Source organism: Temnothorax americanus, unplaced genomic scaffold (assembly GCF_048541705.1).
Source record: "Temnothorax americanus isolate GAGA-0224 unplaced genomic scaffold, ASM4854170v1 Scaffold28, whole genome shotgun sequence".
Lineage (NCBI taxonomy): Eukaryota > Metazoa > Arthropoda > Insecta > Hymenoptera > Formicidae > Temnothorax > Temnothorax americanus.
In genome coordinates, this window is record NW_027509421.1 from 1,330,349 (window position 1) to 1,353,774 (window position 23,426).

The following is a 23,426-nucleotide window of genomic DNA, read 5'->3' on the forward strand; positions in this document are numbered from 1 at the left end:
TAGTGTAATTTTCAAGAGGAAACAGCTGACAAATTCTGCCAACATTTATATAGGTAGCATTTATGAGTTTATTTCAGAGAACAGTATAAAAATAAATTTTTACAACGAACTTTACGGAAAGTTGTTTTAGAAAAACTGTAACTAGAAAAAGTATCACAGGAGATTTATTTCTAAACGAAAGAAACGTAAAAAAATATCAAGAATTTACTAACGCGATATTATTAATGTAGTTTTTCTAGTATACGAACAAAGAATTTAAATGACACCATCGCCCCAAAAATTCAAATTATGAATATTTTTATTAAACATTAACTTATTTTAAATCTAATTTATCAGATAATTTTTACAAAGTGTATGTAAAAAAATATAAAAAGTAAACATGTAAAAAGTAAATTGATTTGTCTGAAACTATTAAACAAAAACTATTTCAATTAAGGTAAAGGTACCAATACCACAGTATATAACTATACCCTACCCAGTATAGCGACACTGAGTGTCGGCACCTTTGATGTACTTAATTATTATACCTCTGCTATGCTATATATCTTATTGCCAATGCGGAACGGATTATTAATTTTTTATTATTTAATATAACATATATAGAAAAAAGATTAAGAAATTATATTAACAAATGGAACAAAGATTGAGAAATAATAAATTATAGAAATTTTAAGGGAAAGGAACTAAAGGGAGCGGATAGCGGACGCCGGACGCCGCGCCGTGAATGCGACGAACCGGTGATCATCGGCACGGCGCGCATCCTCATCGCTAAAGCAAACGCGTGGGCGGATGAATAAGAGGGGAAAGGAGAGAACACACACAACACACAACAAAGCGAGAAAACAACATATATGGAGGCGTTTGTGTGAGGTGGACGAGAGCAGCGGAGAGCAGACGAGAAGTTCGGGGTCAAATATCCGCCGCGGGGACGACGAACAGATCGGGACAGCTCGGTCACGTCGAACTGGGGACACGCTATAGATCCTAACGATAACACTGCGCGTTCTGGATTTATAGGTTAGATCAGGTTAGATTTGCACAGAGATTATGGTCTAATTGTCCTTATAAGCGACACACTTAATGATGCGTTGAGCGTGTTAACAGTGAGAACTGTAACTTAAATTGTGTTACATTACGTTTAGATCTAATTTTCGTTATAATCATTAATTTGTCATTAATACGTTGTACGACAGTAAGAACTGTAGCCTGGAACTGTATTAGTGGAACATTTCAACTTGCGTCGGATTAACGTTAAGAGATCTAATTATCGTTGTAATCATTAATTTATTAATAATACAGTTATGCGCGCGACAGTAGGAACTGTAGTCTAGAACTAACATTTAGGCCTCTACTAGGTTATAATGAGTTCTAATTATTGCTGTAATCTGTAATCATTGGTCAATTAATGTTTTGTTACAGAAAGATTTATTCTTGAACATTCGGACCTGGGCCTGCAGCAGATTACATACAAGTGAGGCATTTCTAGAAGCTCGTATTGCTTGTCTGACAACTGCTACTTGTCGTCGCATTAAAGTATGCCAGCATGTTGACAGAACAGAATGTGATTATGGAGCTGACCGATTCCAGTGATACAGTGCCGATTGGTTTTATCGCTGCGGACGATGGTCATACGCTGCTGGCAGTAGGGGGTGAGAGGATAAAACTGACGTATTACATAAAAACAATCTAAGCGTAATAATTAGAAGGGATCCAAAGTTGCGTACATAATTCTATAACTGCAATGCATATATTCTGTAGCTTTCTGTACACAGTAATTAAAAAGTTTATCTACAATCTACATGTTTAGAATTTCACATTGTTCACTAATGTACTAAGCTTAACAGAATTGTAATTTAAGTAAACATGCAAGTAAACAGAGAGATTATCTAATAAACATATATATGTTTTGCTCGAGGTTCTGCTCATGCGAAATCACTGAAGTTTGATTTTTTTTTTTCCCCCCAGAACATGAGGACGGCACGCTGGAATTCATGGCAGCACCAATCGCTTTAATGCCACAAAATAACATGGTGTCCCCAGCATTGATAAAGACTGTGGATGGAAGTTTTATTTTACATCCGGTATGTGGATTCAATAGTATCTTGAAAACGTTGAGCAACATCGAGATTTGTTGGACACGACGCGCTTTTCTTCTTTCAGTCTGTCTTCCAATTGAATGTGGACGGTTTGTCGGGAACTGTGATGCAACAAACAAACCTACTGCCACTGATGCAACATTTGGAGAATGCATCTGCAGTCACGGAGCAATTGAAAGTACAGGATACAAACGAATGTGGAGTTACGGAATCTCTGTTACCTATTAGAGATAATAGCAATGTGTTATCGGACAAAGGGCAATCAACGGTTGACAATCATGCTAAAAACGAATCGACAACTGTATCCATGATACAGAACGCCTACAAAAGATCTCCAGGGAGACCAAAAAAGACTGGAGTAACTTCGCAAGTATGTAATATCGTCGATTAGCGTATCTACAGCTTGAGGATATTTTTATCGTCTTGAGTCATTTACAATAGATTTATATTTTGCGTGATATATATTGGAATTATTATATTTTATATTATACCATGGTTCTCTGAATTATTCTTATCACAAAATTGTATATTATTAATATTTTGTCATAGAATGCGCAGTCTCTGAAGTGTGATATATGCAGGCAGGAATTTACTAAACAAACATTGTACCGCAGACATATGGAAAATCATGCGGAAGAGAAACCGCATAGATGTCCCAAATGTCCAGCATCATTTAATATTCCAGTAAGTCCTTTTCTTTTCTATCAAAGGGCTCTTTAAATGAATCTCATGATTATGTATCTGTCTTTAGAAAAAGAAAATATTTATCAAGTCACTATACTTATATATACATGTTATTTTATAATTTTAATTTATTTTAATTAATATATATAACATAGTAAGATAATATCAAACAGAGAATATATATATAAAATAATTAGGATTGCAAAACGTACATCTAAATAATTTTTGTCGAATAAATGTGCTTGATCGCTGGCTAATCTCTTATTAGAATTAGATTAATAGTAGCAAGAGAAAGTTGCTTCTTGATCTTGGATGCAATGATCGGATTCAGTCTAGTAACTTCACACAATGGTATCGTTACAGACAAATTTCACGCTTCATATGGCAACGCATAATACCGGCGACCCAAAATGCCCCGAATGCGGTAGGAAATATGCGAGAATGGCGAGTCTCAAGTCTCACATGTTGCTGCACGAAAAGGAGGAGAATCTCTTTTGCACGGAGTGCGAGGACGCCTTTTCGACGAAGGTAAGTCTGAAATTATTTGCTTCTTATTCCTTTGTACGTATAAACATAATTTATTTCTACATGTAAAATAACCAAGCAGCCGAAGATTCAATATTTCTGTGTACAATTTCGATAATGGTCACAAAAAGACGGGTCTTGAAATATCAATCTGGTGATTTGAAACAGTCTGCATATACATAAGAGCTGTATCGCGCTAAGATTACCTTATCGATGCTCTGTCCTGCTAGCGCATTTCTGCTGATCGCGCAGACCGACCTACTGATAACATTCATCATTGCGAATGCGATATACATAATTATTGCGGCTAAGGTCTAAAGTGCTGGCTGTTTTGCTTCGTGCTCGTTCATTCGTTCCTCAATTGATCCACGTGCCCGAGTTGGCGTTCATAAACCTCAATTGATAACATACAAATTCTAATTACCTATTTAACACGCGCGAATCTATTCTTCGAAATGTACTTATCATTGTTTCACAGCGTCGGTTGTTTGAACGATCGGTAAGAACTATTTATTATTAACGAATAAGATTTAGACAATGAACAAGTTTGGTCCTGCTGATATAACGCCGCGATATAAAACGGATGTTACTCGGTTTAATCAAGGGTCGATCTCGGTGACCCATAACGATTTATTATTGCTCGGCGCCAGCCAGCCAAAATCAAAACGATCGTAGAAAATATAGGAACCCGCGATTCTCTCGCCGTATGTCGACCCGCGACCGACTGCAGTCAAAGACATAAAGGAGATGATTTAATAATTCCCTTCAATGCTCTCGAAGATTAAGAGGACATTATCTCATAGCGTCTTCAAAGTATGCCACCAGCTGTAATCGGCCTTGCACACTTCGCAAGCGTCAAAATGGTATTTAGCTGCTTCATCTCTGCTACATATTCATAACAGTATCTGTATAACAAGCACCATTAGCAATAATTTGCAGGAAACGGAATTAATGAATCGTGCATTCGAGATAACGCGCGATGTCCTCGATCGAGCGTTTTAATTGATCGGCCAGCGAGAAGAAACGTGTGCGTTTTCTGTCAGAAGAAGACGTCTTCGATATAACGTTGCGATCCCACGTGCCCGAGTTTACGAAGACAATATTAAGAAAATAGGAATCGATCGGGATCATCGCCGATCGTCGCAGCGATCACGCGTGACCGTGATAGCAACGTGGGCCGTAAAACGTGGGCAAGTGGGCGGCGACGGCGGCTGTATTAATGGGGCGCGCACGAATTACGCAACCGAATCGTATGATCTCACACAGATCTCTCGCCGATTGCCCTCGCGTTTGGCTGCCGACACGCGCCGCACGACCACGCACACGCGTGAACGCGCGTGTGAGGGCGAAATGTGCGGAACAGACTCCAGGAAACATTGCATCGTCGAATCCGTCTCGGTCAGTGTATTTGAGTATACACAAATATACATTTTAGGTACAAGAAGAGAGAATCGATGAGAAAATAGAGAAAATCGTGGATGTATTAAGATAGGATTGTAAGTTTGAGGATTTAGTTTATGTAAAGGAAGACCAAGGAGAGGAAGTGATATAAGCATCTTAATTTTAATCAGAAATTTAAAGAAAATCAGTATAAATATGAAGAAACATATTTGAAGATGAAAAAGGCTAAGAAATATGAAAAATAATTACTTTAGAAAAATGAGGAAAATTAAAGAAGATTGAGGCGAAGATACAGATAAGAGAAACAATCTCTCTGTTCATATAAAAATAGTGCGGATTTGAATTTCAAGCTATCAGATCTAATATGATTCATTTACTATGACACTTCTCGGATGAATCTCAAAGCAACTCGCGGAGAGAAAGGAGAACCGATAACGATGACGACGAATATGATTTCGACGACGACGTAAGCGACATTTACAGCCGCTTTGTCAGTGAGCAGCGGGTACTCGCGAAGCGTACACATGCACGCGCTTTTGTCATCCCGTTGCCGAACGCGTATCCCTTTTACGAAACGTGCGATTCGCCGCGAGAATTTATATGTTTATTTGTCTGCAAGATGGCGTGGTCGCAAAACTATTTAACTTCTCCTTATTGGATTAATTAGGGAATGCGTTGCGCGATGCGTTGATTAAATAATGGTCCTACACATTCGAAAGTTACTTGCACGTATTTCGTTGGTGTTCTGCAACGTTGGAATTTACCACCGAAAGGATAAAGGACTTGAAAAATAAATATGCAAGTAATTTACACGCGACCGGAACAAACTATTTCTTTGCAAGATCATTTGGCAATGGACACTCACACACACACAATTTTGTATTTTGTAATATCTTGTCTTCTACCAAGTATCGACGGGGAAGAACTTCTTCTCTCGAAACACAGCTTACGGTCGTTCCGGCAGTTTTTACACGCTCGTCCACGGACTCGTATATTTTTTCTAGCGTCGGACTTGAAACGTCTTCGCGGTGGTCCCTCGCCTTTCCCCGAAAATCTCGAAGATCGTAATAGAAATCGTGCAGATGGTGTCTCTTTTTAATACACGATGCGTGCGACACGTGAAACGAAATTTATATGTTAAAAAAAAGGGAGAAAAATTCCGAGCATAAATAATTGACGTGCGTTTTTGTTGCTTAGGTGGAGTCGGTGTGCTCGATGCGTCTCGGATTGATAATCTACGGTGAACGTGCATCGATAGGGGATAACGAATACAAAACGAGTTCGCGAGCGAGGCAGAAGTGAAACGGCGGAGAGGAAGGATCGTCCGGCGAAATAAAAGCGCCGATAATGCGACCGCCGTTGATAAGAAACGAACCGTTGAACTTTACCGGGAAGAGTGAGGATATATAGCCGGCCGTTCCGATGATAACTCGCTATTATTAGTAACATTAACCCTGAAAATCGCTTGACTCTCCGTCGGGATTGCTCGTCCGTCCTGCGAGCGATATTTAATCATCGCGATCGAATTGAGATATAAAAACGATCCGGCGGTCGTACCGCGTTGTTTCATACCTCGAAGGCATACGGAAGATCAAGTTTTCTTCGCGGAAGAAACTTAACGCCCGGAGCGACAGCGCGATCTTTCGCAAAGGCCTGTTTCGCGCTCGTGTTTACGCACGAAGCAATAATAATCCGACCGCGGCGTGACGCGCGTTGAAGAAGATGAAGACCAGAGGGAGGCGATCGGCGAAATCTACGACGGCGTGGGGAACGGTGGCGAGAAGGAGAGCGATTTAATACGGGGAAACCGATGACGCTTCCTCGAGACCGTATTTTAGGAACTCCGTCCCTTAAGAACGCGCGCCGTCGAACCTCTTCTTCCTATACTCTTCAGTCTCGAGTCATTTGCGTCGCCCGCGCCCGCATGACATTTGACACGCCAATTGCTCGTCCGTCGCTGTGCAATGATTCGCGCTGCCCAGATCGTTCTCATCTTCGAATGACGAGGGAAGACGCTGGAAAGAAGCTATAAAGCTGATTCTTCGGTCCTTTGGCCCAGTGAAGTCTCTCCGACGCTGTAACGCGTTTTTACAAAAAGCTCTGCGTTCTCTTCGACATTAATTCCCATTCAGAATATAGAGTGTTGTTTTACACGGCTGTACGAATCTACGAGTGTTTTATGACAAGAAGCGAAATATAGGAGAGTGGTTTAGCGAAAATGCGCTCTCCTCAAGGGTGGGCGGTGTATCGCCGGAGGTCGTTTCCTGAATCGCTACGTCCGACGTGATTAGATGTTCCGTGCGTTGGTGATTCAATGCGCTTCGTTGTAAAGAGAATCGCTGCAACGAAATGTATCCGTCGATTCAATCTAGATTTTTCTTTCGGACGCTGCCAGAAAATGAGATAAACTCCAGGCTCACGAGGACGGAACAGATATTCTTAATCTCACACATTGCTCCACATTTTATTAGATTTTTTATTTCTCAATTAATGATTGTGAATGATTATTACGGCAAACCGTATAGTGCCCTATAGACTTATGGAAAATATTTTCCGAAACGCTTTCGTCGTGGAACTTCAGTTTTTCATGTAAGGGTCGCAAAGGCAGAATCAGTGAAAGAACTTCTTTTTCTGTCATCTCATCTGGAATATTGCCAGTCTTAAAATTTTCGCCTATCGTAAAATTTTACGGACTTACGAGTTATGCCGTCTCAAGTTTACTTATGCAGATCGCCAGTGGCGTTTGTCGACAGTATTTGAGGAATCCGAGATGCGAGCGGCGGGCTTGTCGTTGATGAATCGAAATTTCGTCATCGCGAATAAAGAAAAAAGACTGCTGTTGCTGCTGCTGCTGCTGCTGCTGGAACGAGAGGACGAAACTCGGAAGAGGGAAGCGTGCGAGAGAGAAGAAGACGAAGAAACGGTAGGTCGATCAAGCGGAAGAAGAAGAGAAGTACGATCCGTGGGCGGAAGGGAGAATAAGAAGAACGAGACGAAAGAAGATTGGACGTCTTTGGGAAGATCAAAAGGGCGAGAGGGGAGGTGACTGCCGCGGCTGGACCGCTAACAATATGCGTGCCGGAAAAAGTGCAATGTCCTCCTTCGCAGACGCAATACCGGAGGCGATGCGCGGTATTAAAAGAGCACGGTAATCCCCACGATCTCGAGATCCGTCTTGAAACCGTCCTTGCCAGGCTCTGGACGCTGCGAGAAGGAAAGAAAGAGAATTATATTACGTATATGCAGCGCGAGATGAAATTCGCTGAAGAAAGATAAACGGGAAAGATATACAGAGATAGAGAAAAAGGAGAGACAAGATACGAAAAGAGAATTATTATATATTCTGATATGAAATTCTCCGAGAGAAGATAAGGAAGAAAAGCGTAGCGGAAGAAAGTATCGAGAGAGAGGGGAGGAAGAAAGAGAGAGTGGGATCCGAGTTCTGCCATTCGTTCGGCTGCCGCATCGCGAACCATGTCGACATAATGCAATAAAGCTCCACGTATATAATTAATCGCTTGACGAGTAGTCTGATCTCCAAGACGAGTAGTCTGATTTTCAATTTACTTCGCTCCTTCCTTCTTCGGTTGTCTTTATCGCTAGATGATGAAAAGTCGCTGCGGGCGACTTTGGAGTCTGGATTTATCGCCCGACGCGAGTCATTAGCGGAATTCTGTGTACGCGCGGCATACGCGCGATTCAATTTACTATCAAGACGCGATAGTAACAGTCAAATTTCGTGTTCAATGTTGTGTTCATTCTTTATCGGCGTTGATACTGCGAAAAAGGCGTTTCTTCGAAACGGCCGATCGGTATCCACGATAATTCCGTGGGTCACCGCGTTGTGTTCGTCCTACTTTTTGCTCCAAGCACTGCCATATAAGTACCCACTGCCCGCCGGCGCGTATTACTTTATGTTACACGACATAATCCGAGCCACGGTGCCGTCTTCCGATATGTCGTTCGCCGTAGACTGCCTGAATTTCGCGCTCCTCTTCATCTGCACGCGCGTGTTCCATCTCGCACTTGGTATCAGCGCTCAGTATTATAAGGTACATCAATCTCAGTAATCCCTAAAATTATTATACGTACAGCCGCAAGGATGTTCGGAGATGTGTACTTTATGGAGAATTAAATAGATGAAATATTTCATATAATTCGTGTGTGAAATAGCATTGAAATAGATGATATAAAATAATTTACAATTATTTCTAAGATCTAAATTATTTTTGCGTGTATTGTAACAGGCTCAATTGGACGCGCATTTAAAACTTCACGGAGAGAAGTGGGCGAGCGAGGATGTGCGAAAGTGCAAATTATGCAACAAACAGTTCGTCCAGCCCGCACTCTACCGAATGCACATTCGCGAGCATTACAGGGTAAATAGGAAGAATTTATTAAGTAATTTATCAAATTTACTTACTGTACATTTTGATAAGTAGATCAACAACACTATCAATGTTCTGTTAGACTCTTTACCTTTTTTTTTCCTTTTGCATAAAACTGTAGCTTCTTTCTGCGCTTCATCCTATTTTTTCCTTGGGAGCGCTTTTACGCTTCTAATAAACAGATCGCGTCTGCGTGTGACCGGGAGTCTTATCGCGTTTATTATTTCTCTACAGCTACAGACGAAGATAGTAAAGCAAACTAAGAGGGGAACGAAACATAAAACAATGTACAAATGCACCATATGCTTGAAGAGTTTCCAAAAACCGAGCCAACTGATGCGACATATCAGAGTACACACCGGAGAAAAGCCCTTCGAGGTAAACGTTTTATGAAAGAGACTCATTAATGATAATACCTTGAACAATAGTTTCATACATATGCTTTTTCTTATGCAGTGTACCATGTGCAACAAGAAGTTCACGCAAAGGAGTTCGTTGCAAATCCATACGTGGCAACACACGGGCATTCGGCCGCATACCTGCAGCCTCTGTAACGCCAAGTTTAGTCAAAAAGGTTTGGGAGAATTCGTAATTAACATTATATATGCGAAATGTCTCTGAACTGATAATACAATCGAAGAGAAAATGAGTTAAGCCTAAGGAAGTGCGAATATGTTATTAAATATCTTCACAATAATCCTTCTTGAAACACAAGTCTTTTAGGAAAAAATTTTTATTCTGCATAAATCATCTTTTTTTGGTCATAAGTATCATCAGTTCGGAAACATCTGTCTGTAATGCGCTGGAAATCATACGAATCTTAAATCGCTACGAGTTTTACTGTCTAATTTTCTAGGGAATCTAAAGGCGCATATACTCAGGGTACACAATGCGCCAGAAGGTGAACCCACGTACGCCTGTTCCTATTGCTCCTGCATCTTTAAGAAGCTGGGCAGTTTAAATGGACACATAAAGCGAATGCATTCCGTTTCTTCGGAGGTAAGTGCAATACTTATTACACAGAATGATAGAATTCGATAGGATTCGGAGTTATAAACGTTGCGCTTGTTTATAGGAATCTGTCGCCAAGTCCTCGGAAGCTAATTCCAATATCTCGTCAGAAGCTGACATGCGCGCGACCGTCGACAGCGTCATATCGCAATTGGCATCCTTGGAATCCGTCGTGAACAATACCGCAGATTCCACGAGAACCGCGACGTTAAGTGCGGAACAGAACGATATCCTGCAACAAGCATTGAAAAACAGCGGCTTGCCGAACAAAAACGAAGGCACTTCGAAAGGTAATTGCTTTATTCGCCATTCATTAAGTGATAAACATCTGAATATATGAATATAAAATATTCTATAAATGTAATTTTCTATAAGTGTTGTTACTTCGAATGATATAAATACCTAATTCCTTTGCTCGCAGAAACCGCGGAACCGAAGAAAACGGATTCGCCAACGTCGTATGTCACGCTGTTGGATAGAACTGCTGGTGGTACTTCGAGGTAATAATTTTCACTCTACGGGGAACGTAAAATCGTGATGAAAAGTAGATCGGCAATTAAAAAAATTGTATGTGATGACGGAATAGACGAAACTTTATATTTGTGTAATAAGCAACTATCTACATTCGCAGGAAGTATCTCACTATAAAACAACGCTGCATAGGAAACGTACGGTGGTATGCATGTTCGTTCTGCCCGAAAGAATTCAAAAAGCCGTCGGACTTGATACGTCACTTGCGCGTACACACCCAAGAGAAGCCCTTCAAGGTAATTAAAATTTTATTTTATTCGAAAATACGGATCGCGATGTTACATCTGACTTATTTCGCAACTTTCAGTGTATGTATTGCGTGCGTTCCTTTGCGCTAAAGTCGACAATGATAGCGCACGAGCGGACTCACACCGGATTGAAGAAATACGCCTGCGATTCCTGCGACAAAACCTTTGCGTGTCATAGCAGCCTTACCGCTCACACGAGGCAAAAATTTCAACGTTTTTTATATAATTTAATTTATCATTTTGCATATGCATCTATCTTTCCCTTTCTTGGTTTTTTTTGCACAAGACATAACAAGACTAATCCAAATGTTTATTAATAAAAATAATTTTTCTCATCTCAGATTACACACGAAACCGCACAAGTGCAACATATGCGACAAGTCATTTAGCGCGAGCACCATCCTAAAAAATCACATGAAGATTCACGCACGGGAGAAGCCCAAGATATCGCCGGAAGCGGAGAGCCTAGTGCCGCAAGTGGTACTGCAAGAACCGCTCGTCATCAGCGATGCCGATAATAAAATCAGCGTGGTGCAGGTGCAGTCGAAACAGAAACAATTGTACGAAAGTGTCGGTGTGGCCAGGCCGCACGAGTGTTGGGTCTGTCACGCAGCGTTCAGGAAAGTCAGCCATTTGAAGCAACATTATCGCAGGCACACTGGCGAGCGTCCTTACAAGTGCTCCAAGTGCGACAGGTTCGAGATCTAACGTTTGTGTAGTCTAATATTAAATTGAACAAAAAATCTCTTCAGTATAAGAACCATATGTATATACACACCGTGTATATACATACACAAAAAAAATAAATTTTTTGATTAATCTATTTGCGTAATTTAACTTTTAATATATCTTACATTGCGGGTGCGTTCCTTTTGGGCGCTCACGCGTTGTAAGCATCGCTCTATCTTCGTTTGATATTCGATGTGCAACGAAGATAGAATGATGCTTACAGCAGCTTACAGCGCGTGAGCGCCCAAAAGGAACGCAGCCCGCGTATCGATCAGAATGCTTACATTTCTTGGTTTGCAGGAGATTTACAACGAACAGCGTTCTGAAATCTCACCTGCATACGCACGACGACGCGAGGCCGTACAGTTGTTCGATGTGCGACACGAAATTCTCGACGCAGAGCAGCATGAAGAGGCACTTAGTCACGCATAGCAATAAAAGACCGTACATGTGTCCGTACTGCCAAAAGACGTTTAAGACGAACGTCAATTGCCGGAAGCACATAAAAAGTCACAAGCACGAGCTGGCGCAACGGGTTGGTATATTTAACGTATGTTGTAGAAACTATTAGAAGTATTAAAATGTCATACGCACGAACAGCAATTAGAGGAACAAAAGACGCAGAATCAAAAGGAGCCGCAGCCTCTGAGCGAGAATAAAGGAGCTACCTCAGCATTACCGGGGAGCATCACACTCGCCGAAGATATGGAGGTGTCGTTTCAACCGCAAATGGCGCCAGATTTTACACAGGCCTTCTCCGATCAGTTTCAAAGTCTCAGTGCGGAGAAAGAAAAATCCTTTTTACTCCCGGACAACGCAACGTCGTCGATAGTGAATCGTATGTGTTTTCCAAAAGATATAAATTACATGCAAAATTTTACAGAAAAATCAATTAAGCATGTAGAAATCAACGAGAATTAAATCTATTTATATATATGATTCCAGAAAATTTATCTGTCGACACAACTAATTTAGGAACTTCGCAGACGCTACACGCCGATGAAACCGGTACTATCACGTTACCTAATTACTCAGGGGATCAAACTCTCACGCCGGTAATTCCAATATTCATAAGAGATTTATAAATGTGTTGTAATATAAAGAGTGATGAATAAGACGTTTGGAAAATTTTGTAGGAAAGCATACGAGAGATCGAAGAGACTCTGAATCAGCAACTGTTTAATATCGACATGAATCTCGGGCTGGGAGCAAACAATCTACCAAGGCAGATGGACGAGGCGAACACGAGTTCTCTCAACAATTCCAGAGAACAACCGGTGCTCAATATTATATATGAGCAAAACAAGAATCTGGAATCATCGAACAATAACATATTCATGTCACAATTCGATTCGTTTGATATGAACCAAATTACATTGCAGGTAAATGCATTTTCTATGTAAAAGCGATATGGTTTTAGAACCTACGCGTAGGCTCGATACAAAAGTATCTCGATAAAATATTAATATTCTATAATCATGAAATGATATTAATAATCGATTTTCCAGACGGATAACGATATGGACATCGATCTAAATCCGACCAACTCCACGAGTATGTCCAATATTTTGCCCAGATCCATGGGAAACAACCAGCAAGAGGAACAACGAGCTGGTCCAGTTACCACAAACAGCAATGTAGACGCTTCTCAAATTACGAGAAACACTCATCTGGTGGTAATAAGTCCTAAGGAGAATTGCTCGGAATTGGTGAGACTCTCACAAGTGTCCCCGTCGAAGTACTCGAAAGTCATCGCGAAGGCAGACACCACAAATGGATCGGAGATACAAGGCACAAGTGAACATGAAAAAACAATGCAAAAAAGCAGTACTGTGTCATGCGAGAATGAAAAAAATTCTTTGTTTATGTAAGTTATTTTAATTCGTATGTGTAAAACCGTTTTACTATCAAATAATTAAGAGACATGCGCTGCCTGTAGGAAGAATTTCCAGAGCACAATACAGTCGGAGACGCTTGTTTCTTCTGGCATGGACAGCTCGGCGGGGTGTAACACTCTGCTGCAGTGCCACGTGTGCGGCGATCGAGGTTTCACGACAGAGAGATTGAAGGTACGAGAAACATTTCCTAGATATTCGTACATTGCAATTACTTTAGTCATGCAATAAAATAATCATGCAATTAACATAATTATTACAGGAACACCTGAAAACTCATCGCGGTGCCAAAGAGTACGAGTGTTCGGAATGTTCCCAACGATTCTGTACAAATGGCGGTCTCAGCAGGCATATGAAGATGCACACGAAGCAGTAAATGATTTAATTGACATAACGAAAGATGTCTCAAACATGTCTCAATAAAAAATCATGATTTTTTTTACTTTTTCACAGGCGGTGGAGATGCACGACCTGCCAGAAGACACTGGGCAGCAAACAGCAATTGAAATTTCACAATAAAATGCATACCGAGTCTTGGAATGTTTCATCCACGGAACCGGACAGTTCTCAGAAAGATCTTACTTCCTCGAACCCCGACCTATCGGGGATAATAACGCTGTATATGCGAGATCCGAACCCGTCGGTTTCCGAGAAGGTTTTGATGGCCGCAGTCGCCGAGAGAAAAAGCATTGACCGCGTTGACGTAAGTACACACAATATTTGCACTGGTTCGCACAAAGTCTTGCATCGACCAAGTGACTTATCATTGTAACGTCATTTGATCATTCAGGAGAATACGGAGAAAAAAGAGACGAGGGAATACATTAATAAGTGCAAGTACTGTCCGAAAACTTTCCGTAAACCGAGCGACCTCATCAGGCACATTCGCACGCATACGGGCGAACGACCGTACAAGTGCGATCACTGCAACAAGAGCTTTGCAGTCAAGTGCACTTTGGATGCGCATATGAAGGTTCACACGGGAAAGAAGACGTTCTGCTGCCACGTCTGTAGCAGCATGTTCGCTACGAAGGGCAGTTTGAAGGTCCACATGCGATTGCATACGGGTAAGAGTGATTCCTTGAATAATGAATTATTTTATATCACAATTTAGCGAAAATAATTACAAGGAGGATCAATTCTTGTTGTTTGAATATCTCGTTCATCTATAACTTTTAAATTAGAGCTATGTGTGCTGAATATGAGAATCTTGCTTGAAGAAAAACGATAATTCATAACGATACGCTTTAAATCTTCTAGGTTCGAAACCATTCAAGTGTCCCGTGTGCGATCTACGATTCCGCACTTCGGGTCACAAGAAGGTACACATGCGGAAACACGCGAGGGAATTTATGTCTCTTATGGGCGGCACGAAGCGCAAGCCAAAGCATTCGAAGATCGCTGCGGTGGTGGAAGCGGCGGCCAGCCTCGAAAAAGTCGGCAATAGTTCTCTAGACAATGCGTCGACGATAATGACGACGACCCCTACCACGATCAACGAGACTGCGTCATCGCAGAATCTGGATTATCCCGCGTTGGAACAGACAGTGAATCTCGGTACTACGGTTCATCTGCCGAATCAAATCGCGTTCGACCACGCCGACGCGACGACAGCGACGATTCTCAACAACAATTCTATGCTGTCCGTGAACGAGAACAACGAGCTGGTGGCGAATCTGCAGTTCCTGCTGGCGAACGGTCTCGTTACCATTCAAACGGACGACATCCTGCTGACGCAGCCGGCGACAAACGGTTCCGATACCACCGGCGTCGGAGTGCCAACCAATGTGATCGAGTTAGTCAATCCGGATCCTTTCCAGGAAGCTTGCGACCTGGGTAACGCTGATCGCATGGTGATAACCAACCAAGTGTTGACGGAGACGGCAACTGCGGACACGAGCAACGCGACAGTTACTCAGATAAACAATTGTATGCCCCCTGTATCCGTACAGATGCAGACTCAAGACACCGGCGCCGGGGTATCTGAAGTGAGGACGAGCGATCGAACGATGACGATGGCAACGACGACGACGAAGGCTTCGACGCAGCCTTCAAGGAAGGAGTGCGACGTGTGCGGCAAAACGTTCATGAAGCCGTATCAGATGGAACGGCACAAGCGTATTCACACGGGGGAACGGCCGTACAAGTGCGAGCAATGCGGCAAGTCGTTCGCGCAGAAGTTTACGTTGCAGCTACACCAGAAGCATCACACCGGTGATCGGCCGTACTCCTGCCCGCACTGCAAGCATTTATTCACGCAAAAGTGCAACCTGCAGACGCATCTGAGACGCGTCCACCAGCTGGTCATGCTCGACGTCAAGAAGCTAAAGAGTGGCCAGCAGATGTTGGGCGCGCTTCTACAGGAGAATCAAGGCGGCGATACCAAGCTACTAAATCTGGACGACATACTGGTGGTAGATTTTCTCAAGTAAACGTTTTCTAAAAAGTTTTAAGAAGTCCCTTCGAGAAAATAAATCTTGTGATTCGAGCAAATCGCTCGTAGGTGTGTAATACAATGTACTAATTACAAATGTGCCGCAAATAAGTTCACCAACGATTAAATACTACGCTTCCAAATAGTGAACAGATGTGAAGAGAAAAGGGATTTCGTACGTTAATCGTTAATTATAATGATAAATGCTGTGATGTGTTTTGCGTATCGCTAATGCTGTAACAATATGCTCGAGATATAATTTAATACCGTTTGTTTAGTCGACTATTGTTATATTTTATATCGCTGAGCCACATGTCGTGAAATTGTCGCCTGAAAGAATCTTTTTTTTATTTTAGCAGTTTGTCACACAACAACCGACATTTATCTTCTTTTATTTAAAATAAAACGCACCGTGTTACGTACACGTTTGACTTGGATAAGTACATATAAAACTTCGCAACATAGAACAACAAACAACAAAGGAAACTCAGTGCTGGAAGTCGCAATCGATCTCGAGAGCGGGACACCCGTCGGGGTGGTTTTTGTGAAACCAGCAAGGTTTCACCTTCCTCAAAGGTTCGCGAGTATTCCTTCTCCTTCTCTTCCTCTTGTCAACGGTGCCGGGAATCCTGAGCTGCACCTTTCCCTGAGCGACGCAAAAGATGTGACTGTGATTCTTCAATAAAGTTTGCAGCCCGCCGCACTCGTGTCGCAGCTGTTGCAGCATCCCGGGCGCGATCAGTTTCGCCACCTCGCCGATGCCGATCTGCCCGCCGGCGTTCCACGTTTCACCGGGTCTCCGTTCCAACGGTATTCGGCGACCCGCGCGGAGGAGATGCGCCGCGACCACGTTGACTATCTCGAGGATCAGCTCTTTGTCCAGCTGCGTGCAATTTCGCGTTCGTTCCGTCGAGTCCCTCGGTTTGAAGCTCGCGGACCACAGATCGCCGTTCTCCGCCTCGGTCTTCACGTCATCCACTCGGGATCGTGCGTTTATGATCCTCTGGATATCGGCGTCCAGCGCCGCGATATTCTCCTTTGCGCAAGTCCTCTTCCATCCGACGAAACAAGTCCGCTTGGTCGACGGGATTCGCAGCCTGTCCACTGATGTGAGAAAGCCGCAACCCTCGCATACGCTTCTAACGTAGCACATGTACTCCGAGTACTGGCTCTCGGCGGCGTTGCACCGCCGATACTTGCTACCGTCGAATTCGTAGGCGCAGCACGGTAACAGGAAAAACCGGCACTCGTAGGAGCTACGCGCGGCAATTACGGGAATCCACGGGGTAAGCTCGTCCGAGTGATTCCCTATGATCCAGTCCACGCCGGGGAAGACCGTGTCCGAGGATGGAACGATCGTGCCGACCTACAATGCCATATGATTATTAAAATAAAACAAAAGTATATTTGCACGATAAAATGAGTATTGGCGTTAAATGTTATGTCAATCCATAAATTTTTTGTGTTTATCGATCAATAGAGATGAAGTAAAAAGATTACTCATAAAATTAGAAGGAGCAATTACAGGATAATTATGGGCTGACGTAATATCCAAGTTCATTCAAGTGGAACAGTTGTAGCGAATTTTTCACGCACTTGTAAACGAGTGCTCTCCGGGAACAGATCCCAGATCTTCCTCCTGCGCAGATCGATTCCTGTCCCCCTGTGACCTTCGCTGGACAAGATGTAAACGAGAAGACCGTTTCCGCAGCCGAGATCGACGAACGACTGCAATTCCTGCGTCCCCTTCTCCAGCCTCTCCTTCTCCCAGAGCAATAACAGGTAAGTCGCGATTGCGACATCCTCGTAGACGAATTTCGCCGGGTCCGTGTTCTCCGGCCATATCCTCACCATTTCCGTGCCGTACTTCTCTTTCAGCCGATTGTACAGCAAGGTGTACTTCTCGACGGAGACGAGACTGAGGGAGCTGATCCTCGGACCGGCGCTGTCGTTCTCGCTGTCCATCCATCTCAACAGCCGTGGAAAGAACTTGGATTTGAGCCAATCGCAGCTTCTACCGTGACCATCGTCGTCCGTTTTACATACGTTTATACACGTAGAGACGTACTCGCGATGTTGTATCCTGTAGGCCGTATACGGGCCCAGGGACTGTTTACCCGGGACAATCGGTTTGTGGAGACTGGTAACGCTCGCCGATCCTTTGTCGACAAACACGAATTCCAGCGTGGACGAGAATACCTGCGTGTTGCGTGGCAGCAGCTTTCTCACGTGCAGATACGTCTTGTCGCTCACCGCCTCGATCGGATCCGTACATTGAACCGATTGACAGTATTCCGCGATACTCAAAATGTCCAAGAAATATTTTACATCTCCCGTGGATGATTCGCTCTCAAAATCGTCAGGTTTCACCTGCAGCTTCTCAACGCGTTTGAAAATATCCGGAACGTCGCGGTTGACTTCGACCGCTAATAGCTCTTGGGACGCCAGGATTCGACGGTTAACCACATGAGGGTTTCTCATCCAGATCCCGATGGCTTTCCAAAACTGTGAGTTGCTGCTGTTAGTGCTCTCACTAACGACCTCCTCAAAATTCATTTTTTATATCTAATACTAATTTGCCACGTGTGCTTCTTGTAGATTACAACTTGTGTTTATCATTTGGGCGTTGGGATACTGCCTGGCTGGTTGTACTGGCGAATGTAAAGAAAAAGGTACGAGTTATCGCTTATTCAAATATTAAAGTTAATATAGGTAGATAGCGAGAGGAGTACCTTTTGTATCACCCACTTAGCGTCCAGCAGTGCCTGTTCCATGATTTGCTGCACGCGTTCCTCATCGGATTCCGAGGCGTGCTGCTTGAAACTCTGGGGAAAAAACAATGCTTCCAATAACAAAAGCTTACTTTATTAATAGAGGATTCGTCGCAAGAGGGATACTTTTCTCGTGAAAATTATAATAGATGATAGCTTATCGTTAGTTAGAGACATTGATATTTAATAGATCCGTTTTTGATTAGGCGTCAAGCAGGAGTTACCGTAATCAGAAAATCATTCCGCACTTACTTGTTTGACCGAGTGCTTGTAATATTGCTGCGTGTGTTCCGGCAGTTTTTCGCATTCGCGCAATAAATATTTGTACAGCTGTTTAGGCGTGTTCACCGTCGCGCTGCCGAGCACTCGGTTCGCCATCGTTTCCCAATGATCGCGAGACGCACGTGGAGCGAGCCCAGGAGTGTTCCCCTCCTTCCCATTCTCTATCACTATTTTTCGACGTACGGTACAACAATTCTCGTAGAATATACCCGCTATTGATAAGATAGAAAACAAAGACTTTTCATTAGGCTTGGTCAAAGTTCAAAGCAGATTTGTGTCAACAACGTAAGCAAATTTTGTGACTTTGCACTGTTTTTTGTTATAACGATACAAGTTTGCCGTATCAATTAAAAAAAAAAAAAAGTTCAAATTAATGAAGATATTAAAATAAGATCACACGAAAATTATAATCTTACGAGGTAAGAGAAAAAAAATTAAAAAAGCAAGCTATGAAAAATGTTATCTCTAATCTCAAACGTGACATACATTCTGTCAAGAAGGATTGGCGATTTCTAATTTCTTTACATCTTATCTAACAGCGACGCAATTACTTGATAGTTCGTATTTATCATGATGTTTTAATGATATTCATGTAAAAGTTATGCCAATCGCGCTCTTTCCTGACAGACTGCGTCATAAATGACACGCACGAAAAGACCACTCTCGTTTTTTTTCGATGAATAAATACTTATATACAATTTATTTTTGATGATGTCATGTGATGGAAATGAAGGTGTTACAGCAGATTAAGCCTACGATACTGCGCAGAGTCTTTGAATCTTTTCAGCAGTCTTATTCAATACAATTCCATACGCAACACACAGTAGAATTACCGGTGAAGAGTTTCAAGTAAGATCACAGCAATCTTTCTAGCAAGATCCCCCCCGAGTATACGTCCGATATTCGCCGAATATACCTCTTACGCGCACTCGCGTTTTATCTCTCATCGCTAATTATTGTATTTTGATATTCTTTTATACGGTTGATATCGCTCGTACAAACGCTACTACATCACATATGCTTATATAAAAAGAAAAAAACGTATTTTACGAAATATTGTTAACTGGAACGCCGTCGCTTATAAACGCTATATATAAATTCTATGTGCGTGATGTCACGATCATATCGCCGATCTGTAAAAAGTGTCCGATTAAAGCTACATTTACTCTACTAAAATACCGATATATATCAAAGATATTAAAAAATAAATATATATATTTATATATATACGAGAGGTCGCAACAAGTAAAAAATATACAATTGTTGTATGCTACGGTGGTCGTAAAACAAGGGGCCACCTAATATCCTTGAAGAAAGGGCAAGAGGGGGGAGGGGGGTGAAAGAGAATGGGGAAAGAACCGATCTTTACCGCGACACAATTGAAACAAGGATATTACGTACACGAAAAAATCACAACCAGCGAGTAGCCAATTATTATGCTAGTAACAAAAATAATGATTAATACGATTAATATTACAATAAATTATGCCATGCGGCTTCAGGAATTTTCACGAGGGCGGCACTCGCTCGCTCCGCTCTGTCAGAAATGTTAATTCGATTAACGTTTGCTCCCCGACGAAGTCGCTCGTGTGTTCGTCAATTGTACATGTTGAGCCACCCTTGATTACGGATCGTTCGTTCGCGCGAGTTAGGCATTACTGTTCGGCTTTACTAACCGACATATCGTATTTTGGCGTTTTGTTCTGGCAGTTTGTTAGTTTGTGAAACGCATAAAAAATGTACAGTATAAAAATTACGTGTTAGATGATGGAAATGAATGAGCCACGTTGAAGCATCGCGCGTAAATACACGGTTGCTCTCGGCTCTCACTCGCGCGCGCGAGTGACTATTAATAGTAGTCCCGTCTAAAATCTAAATAACAAAGTACCAACGCAGCTCTATTTTTACGACGAGATAATCCTCAACCAACTGTAGCTACTGAGTATGTTATGCCGAGGGATGACGATTCTGACAGGAAGCAGGGCGACCGCCTATGATCACAGAGGGATTTCTAAAGAAGTATATAGAGTCTCTATCAATTAAGATAGGATTTTGTTTAGGTCTCGCTCGAAGACGGCCGTTCCCAGCAGCACAACCATCTACGCCACAACGGGGGCGGCTTCCTACGCCGGTATAGTAAATTGGCGCCTCCGCGTCGCGTATTGAGGGCACTGACTATCGCCTGATCAAAGGCCTCCTTGAGGTCGTGTTGCGTCAACGAGGACGTCTCTACGTAATTGACGGCGCCTAGCCTGTGCGCCAATTGATGGCCCTGGATAGTGGTGATCGGTGCCTGACCGTATCTCGCCAATTGCAGCATCAGACGTACGTCCGATCTTAAGTCACTCTTTGTCCCCACCTAGAAAATTGCAATACAATTAAATAACACGATTATAATACTGAACTAAAATGATACAATTATAATATATAATTGTTATCATTTATAATATCATTTTTGCGATATTGGTAGTAGATTATGATAAATTTAATTGTATTAGAAATGTATCAATTTATGTCAATTATATATTGTATTCTCTTATCTATCTCTTAAAATGATACAATTTAATATGATTTCTAATACAATAATATTTATTAAAAAATTATTTTAAAACAATACAATTATAATATACATATAATATACATATACATATAATTGTATCGTTTGTAATATCATTATTGCGATATTGGTAGTATATCATGATAAATTTAATCGCATCAGAAATATTCTATTCTATTTAAAAATAATTCAGAACTCTCTCTGGATATCGTACCAAAATGATTGGGGCATTGGGACAGTATTTTCGCACTTCATTGATCCATCTGGAAGCCACACTGTGATAAGATGAGGGGCATACAACGCTGAAGCAAACTAGGAACACATCTGTCTCGGGATAGCACAACGATCTCAGGGGATCAAAGTCGTCCTGGCCCGCTGTATCGCACAGCTGGACGTTCAGCGGTTGTCCATCGACATTTACGACCACTAGATAAATATATCACAAAGATGTTAGTACCGTTGGACTGATTTAACATCAATACATTGTTATATGTACTTGCTCGGAATGAAATGTCAATGAATGTAGACAAAAAAAAATTACAATTAAAAGATCAGTTAGGATACAAAGCAAAAGTAAATATCTTGTTTTGTCATGCATGTTAAAAATTGTATTCTACACAACAAGATACACATGTTGCTTCGCAATATCTGCAAGGTGTACCCGCGAATCACAATCCTGAAGGCTGCGTCATGCAAAATTATATACGCACCATTGTAATTGTCGAACGCGGTTGGCACGTATTCCCCGGGGAAGCCGTTGGTGGAGTACGAGACGACCAGGCTGGTCTTGCCAACCGCGCCGTCGCCCACCAGGACCACCTTGATCCTCCTGTCAAGCGGCGTCGCGGGATGCTCCGCCAGATTTTGATTCTGCGCTCCGGCGGCGACTCCGATGGTCATCGAGGACGTCGTCGTCGCCGTGGTCGCCGTCGTCGCCGTCGCCAGCTGCTGCTGCTGCTGCCTGGCAGCCTGCATCATCTGCGTCGTCTGTCCGCCCTTGAGCAACGGCCTCGTCCAGTTGGTGTGCGAGGACGGCGGCATTGTCTCGCTCTTGATCCTACCACCGCAGCTCCGACCTTTCATACGTCCGTCCGTCGGGGGAACGGCGCGTCGTCAACGCGCGGATACGACGGGTGACCCTCGCGGAAACCCTTCCCGTCTCCTCGGAGCGCCGACGGTGGACGACGTCGTTGATTCACCTCAGGTCGCCGTTCGGCCGCAACGTCGCGTCCGCGCACACGTCATTCCTCGGCGCGACGTGGACAGCGTCGTCGGGACGGTGCTCCGCTGGTCGACCTGGCGCGTCTATGGTCTAGCGGCGGACGGGGGAGCGCGAGAGTCGCGAGACCTAGATAAGCGGCGCGAAAACAATAAGAGAACTGGGATTACTGTGCGAGAACGCGAGCGGGGGGAACCCGTGGTCGGTCGAGGCGCACAAAAAAAGCCATCAGTCCGAGGTCCGAGCTGGCCCGATTCACCTGCCGCATCGCGGAGCCACCTGTTACCGCGCCCCCGCCTCCTGGTGTGCGCCCTCCGGTCGCGGACGCACGACACACGCAGACACAGACACCCAGCGGTCGCGCACACGCGCGCGCGGCGACGCGACGCGGGCACGCCGGGCAGGTGGACGCGCGTGAGCGGCGCGCGCCGCGCCGCGTCCTTCAACCCTTTCGCACTTCGCACTCGCGTGCGTCGCGCGTTTCACTACGGAGTAAGCGGTAATTTTTGGCGATGGTTAATCTGTTTGCGCGTAATTGAGAGCAATGTACGCCAAGCTGCTGCTCGGAGCGGTTCTCTTTCTTCTTTAATTAGCGTGACCCGCGGCGGTTTTGGCAATTAATATGATTTGGAAGTCCGCAAGTCCGCACTGACAA

The 23,426-nt window shown here is 43.2% G+C and overlaps 3 protein-coding genes and 1 long non-coding RNA gene across 8 annotated transcripts; 2 read left to right on the forward strand and 2 right to left on the reverse strand.

Annotated features, from left to right (window-relative positions):
* The first annotated feature begins 753 nt into the window (after positions 1-753).
* Positions 754-16,213, forward strand: LOC143899615 (uncharacterized). 4 transcript variants are annotated; one of them, XM_077410013.1, is made up of 25 exons: positions 754-1,027; positions 1,420-1,649; positions 1,966-2,081; positions 2,161-2,466; positions 2,646-2,780; positions 3,144-3,308; positions 8,954-9,085; positions 9,329-9,472; positions 9,551-9,668; positions 9,951-10,093; positions 10,170-10,395; positions 10,527-10,605; positions 10,737-10,872; positions 10,944-11,083; positions 11,226-11,579; positions 11,914-12,148; positions 12,214-12,451; positions 12,559-12,668; positions 12,750-12,995; positions 13,122-13,480; positions 13,553-13,682; positions 13,771-13,880; positions 13,962-14,211; positions 14,299-14,575; positions 14,769-16,213. In XM_077410013.1, exons 2-25 carry the CDS (start codon positions 1,544-1,546, stop codon positions 15,938-15,940), a joined length of 5,427 nt encoding a protein of 1,808 aa, XP_077266139.1. In that variant the 5' UTR covers positions 754-1,027; positions 1,420-1,543; the 3' UTR covers positions 15,941-16,213. The 4 variants fall into 4 exon arrangements, with proteins under 4 accessions (XP_077266139.1, XP_077266141.1, XP_077266143.1 ...); XM_077410015.1 differs by having other exon boundaries at positions 754-1,017; XM_077410017.1 differs by lacking the exons at positions 754-1,027; positions 1,420-1,649; positions 1,966-2,081; ... (1 more) ...; positions 2,646-2,780; positions 3,144-3,308 and adding exons at positions 5,281-5,504; positions 5,904-8,758.
* Positions 16,214-16,318: 105 nt separating this feature from the next.
* Positions 16,319-18,498, reverse strand: LOC143899617 (putative tRNA (uracil-O(2)-)-methyltransferase). The gene is made up of 2 exons (XM_077410022.1): positions 17,539-18,498; positions 16,319-17,308 (listed from the first exon to the last, which is right to left on the reverse strand). The coding sequence occupies exons 1-2, from the start codon at positions 18,496-18,498 to the stop codon at positions 16,430-16,432; spliced, it is 1,839 nt and encodes a 612-aa protein (XP_077266148.1). The 3' UTR covers positions 16,319-16,429.
* On the forward strand, positions 18,482-21,887 carry LOC143899637 (uncharacterized). Of its 2 annotated transcripts, none has more exons than XR_013257552.1 (3): positions 18,482-18,614; positions 21,056-21,320; positions 21,746-21,887. It is a non-coding gene; the product is annotated as an uncharacterized LOC143899637 (long non-coding RNA). The 2 variants fall into 2 exon arrangements; XR_013257553.1 differs by lacking the exon at positions 18,482-18,614 and adding an exon at positions 19,152-19,414.
* On the reverse strand, positions 21,052-23,332 carry LOC143899630 (ras-related C3 botulinum toxin substrate 1). The gene is made up of 3 exons (XM_077410048.1): positions 22,263-23,332; positions 21,767-21,978; positions 21,052-21,354 (listed from the first exon to the last, which is right to left on the reverse strand). Exons 1-3 carry the CDS (start codon positions 22,633-22,635, stop codon positions 21,052-21,054), a joined length of 888 nt encoding a protein of 295 aa, XP_077266174.1. The 5' UTR covers positions 22,636-23,332.
* Positions 23,333-23,426: the final 94 nt, after the last annotated feature.

What these genes read in the sequence shown, in the direction of transcription:
- LOC143899615 (XM_077410013.1), top strand. Translation starts at nt 1,544, where the DNA reads ATGTTGACAGAACAGAATGTGATTATGGAGCTGACCGATTCCAGTGAT. An exon ending in AAACGAAGGCACTTCGAAAG is followed by an intron (nt 10,396 to 10,526) that starts GTAATTGCTTTA and finishes CTTTGCTCGCAG; the next exon opens with AAACCGCGGAACCGAAGAAA. An exon ending in ACTGCTGGTGGTACTTCGAG is followed by an intron (nt 10,606 to 10,736) that starts GTAATAATTTTC and finishes CTACATTCGCAG; the next exon opens with GAAGTATCTCACTATAAAAC.
- LOC143899617 (XM_077410022.1), bottom strand. Translation starts at nt 18,498, where the DNA reads ATGAATTTTGAGGAGGTCGTTAGTGAGAGCACTAACAGCAGCAACTCA. An exon ending in CGGAGAGCACTCGTTTACAA is followed by an intron (nt 17,309 to 17,538) that starts GTGCGTGAAAAA and finishes ATGGCATTGTAG; the next exon opens with GTCGGCACGATCGTTCCATC.
- LOC143899630 (XM_077410048.1), bottom strand. Translation starts at nt 22,635, where the DNA reads ATGAAAGGTCGGAGCTGCGGTGGTAGGATCAAGAGCGAGACAATGCCG. An exon ending in CGCGTTCGACAATTACAATG is followed by an intron (nt 21,979 to 22,262) that starts GTGCGTATATAA and finishes ATATTTATCTAG; the next exon opens with TGGTCGTAAATGTCGATGGA. An exon ending in CCAATGCCCCAATCATTTTG is followed by an intron (nt 21,355 to 21,766) that starts GTACGATATCCA and finishes GCAATTTTCTAG; the next exon opens with GTGGGGACAAAGAGTGACTT.